Source organism: Cyclopterus lumpus, chromosome 9 (genome assembly GCF_009769545.1).
Source record: "Cyclopterus lumpus isolate fCycLum1 chromosome 9, fCycLum1.pri, whole genome shotgun sequence".
NCBI classification, from domain to species: Eukaryota; Metazoa; Chordata; class Actinopteri; order Perciformes; family Cyclopteridae; genus Cyclopterus; species Cyclopterus lumpus.
Window position 1 is genome coordinate 15,245,600 of NC_046974.1, and position 2,828 is coordinate 15,248,427.

The window sequence follows — 2,828 nt, forward strand, 5'->3', positions numbered from 1 at the left end:
GAATGTGTGTGTGTGTGTGTGTGTGTGTGTGTGTGCGTGTGCTGTCTACAACACCACACTCCTCTTCAAATGTATGAATGATAGACAGACAGGAGGTCTGAATGTGGACACTGTACTGTATGTCTGCTGGGTGTCTACCTCCTGGTCTACTAACATATCATCTGTTACCTTGAGCATGAGTGTGTACATGCAAGTGAGCGTGTGTCAGGATTCTCCAAGCAGCACACAGGGCCTCATTAGTACTATACTTTAAATCATCCAGTCTCCATTGTCTTGTCATTAGCCTTTACAAAGCAGATGTTGGAGGAGCCCCTGTGTGTTTCACAGTGTTGCAACAGGGACAACTGGGCCAGGCGCTGAGACGCTGCCTTCCTGAGACATCCACTCCACAGCTATTAGAACATGGGAAGAAACAGCCGCTTACACACACACACACACACACACACACACACACACACGCACACACACACACACCTGTCTCTCTTGCTGCTACCTGTCTACCCCAGCTAGGCTAACACACATGCCCATTTACAGTAATGAGTTTGTCCTGAAATATTTAGCAGCACGTCCCCGAGGCCGTCGCTTTAAAGCCACTTAGAGCATGTCAAGTTAAAGTCAACATTATTTTAAAGGGGGGCACCTAACAGTCTGCTGTAAAGGAAACATAATAAATTAAATAGGTGCATATTCTAAGATCACAATACTGCTGAGAACTACTCACTTCTCATGCATGCCCAGGGGGAGCATGGCTTCACTGTTACTGTGCAACCATGTGGTCCTGCTACACTGTACTGCCAATGAATGATGTTCTTTTTTACAAAGAAGTCTACTTAGTGATGAGCTTTATCTCATCATATTTAATATAGTGATAGTTCTGCTCAATTTAGGAGGCACAAATCTGGTTAAAATATATTGGACACTTTTTTTCTCTTTACTATAGGGAAATATGTGTGTATAATATCTTCTTAAAATATGTTGTGTAATAAGAAATTGCGGTGCAACGGCGTTGCATCATCATAACAAATGCCCCTGTGATTAGCCTACACTAAGGGAATGAATAATACATGACTTAATCCTGATATGACTTGTCATTGCTGTTTTGTGGAATAATCATCATCATTCAACAGTATTAAAGTACCCTGAGCAATGAGTCTATTACATTAACATTAATATTGAAATGCAAGACAATATTGTCACACAGGAGCAGCTCATATTGTGTAGTTTAGAGCATCCCAACTATCATGATTTCAGAAAACTTAAATACTCCTGTCCTAAACATATATTTATTCTAAAATAATTGACATGAACCTAAGGTTTTAATGGTTGTATAACTGCACGGGTGACAAAGTAGAAAGTAAATCTAACAATACATCACAAACTGCAAAACTAACAAGTATTCGTTTTATCATTACATTTCATAAGTGATCAATCTTCTAGTTTGTAAACCGTCCAAACCCAATCGTCACACTTCTTGTCTTGTACTTAATACTTCATTACGTTTGATCATGTGACCTACAGTAACTTAATGAGACACATCCAACCTTTTGGATCCTATTTTTGATTAACTGATTAAATTAATTTATCCATTGAGCATCAAAAAAGAGAAAAAAAGCATAATTTCTGCAACCACCAGTTAAAATGTAAATGTTCATATTTTGTTCAAACAATAAAATAAAAGTGAAATGTATTAAGAAAAGAAGAAAAGTGGCAGATCATCATATGTGAAAAGCTGGGCCCAGAAACGGTTCGGTGTTTTTGATTCCTTAAATGTTTCATCAATTCGTAATTATTAAAAAAGATTTTGACTAATGATCAAAAACGTAATAACATTGTTCATTTGATAATAGTCTATGCTCATAATTGTATCCAATATGGTGTTAAATATAAACTTCTGTTGGTAGATGTAAGCAACATATCAGAGAGAGAGATACCTTTGACTGTGTGACGTTCAATGCATTGCTGTTGACTTTGAATGGCTTGTTGTGGTATATTTGGCCATGTGACACACTCAGATATCTCTGCATTACACATATGTGTCACTGTACTTGCTGGTTTTAGCAGGTTATCTGTATATTGTATTACATGTGATAGATTCACATGGCACATGTGTAGCATAAACATCTGCGTTGATTCGATACGTGTAGCTTACCTTTACCAAGCTCCTTTATATTCGCTCTCGTTTAAATGTCAATCCATTACATGTAACGTTAGGGGGAACAATTACTCGCTTAATTTACAATCACTTATTGTTGACATTTGTCGAAGCTTTACGCAACATGTCGCTCCAACAAAACGGTAAACCGAGACAACTGAACGGCAAACATGCCACAACGTAGGTTAACGTTAATGTAATTAAATGACTGTGATGGGAAGCTTATCTTTCACTGTCACGGAACGTACCGTTTTTGCAAACAGCTGTGCGGCTTCATAAGCAGCCTCTCTGTCAGAATCAAGTTATTGTTATAGATCAATCAAATATCCCCGTTATTCAACCAGTACTGTGGTATACGTAACGCTATGTCATCCAGTTATTGTCGTTATTTCCGGGGACAGAGAGCGTCCGTGACAACAACCTGGAAGTAGCTCCATTAAAACTTCCGCAAGATGGAACATTCCAACTGACAGACCAAAAGGGGGGGGGAGGCTACTGTGTAGCGGTGGATATCTACGTACATTTTACTCACAGTAGATACTATTTACTCATCACATAAAAACTACTCTCTGTGCGTCCTTTTCTTCTACGACATAGTCGTTCTAACGTTGATAATTAGTACAAACTATACTACTATATGAAGAATCTCCCCTCTCCAAAATAGTTAGCTGTGCCC

The 2,828-nt window shown here is 38.5% G+C and overlaps 1 protein-coding gene across 4 annotated transcripts in view; it reads right to left on the reverse strand.

Moving 5' to 3' along the window:
* Window positions 1–2,828, reverse strand: part of kiaa0825 (KIAA0825 ortholog) — a 105,394-nt gene that overhangs the window by 101,946 nt on the left and 620 nt on the right. Inside the window, exon 1 of one of the 4 annotated variants that reach the window (XM_034540694.1) lies at window positions 2,401–2,539. The exons of 1 other annotated variant lie outside the window; for it this stretch is intronic. In XM_034540694.1, the coding sequence (XP_034396585.1) occupies window positions 2,401–2,429 (29 nt within the window). In that variant the 5' untranslated portion in view covers window positions 2,430–2,539. Of the gene's footprint in view, window positions 1–2,149; window positions 2,540–2,828 lie in introns of those variants that run through there. 2 more of the 4 variants (XM_034540696.1, XM_034540697.1) reach the window with 2 other exon arrangements.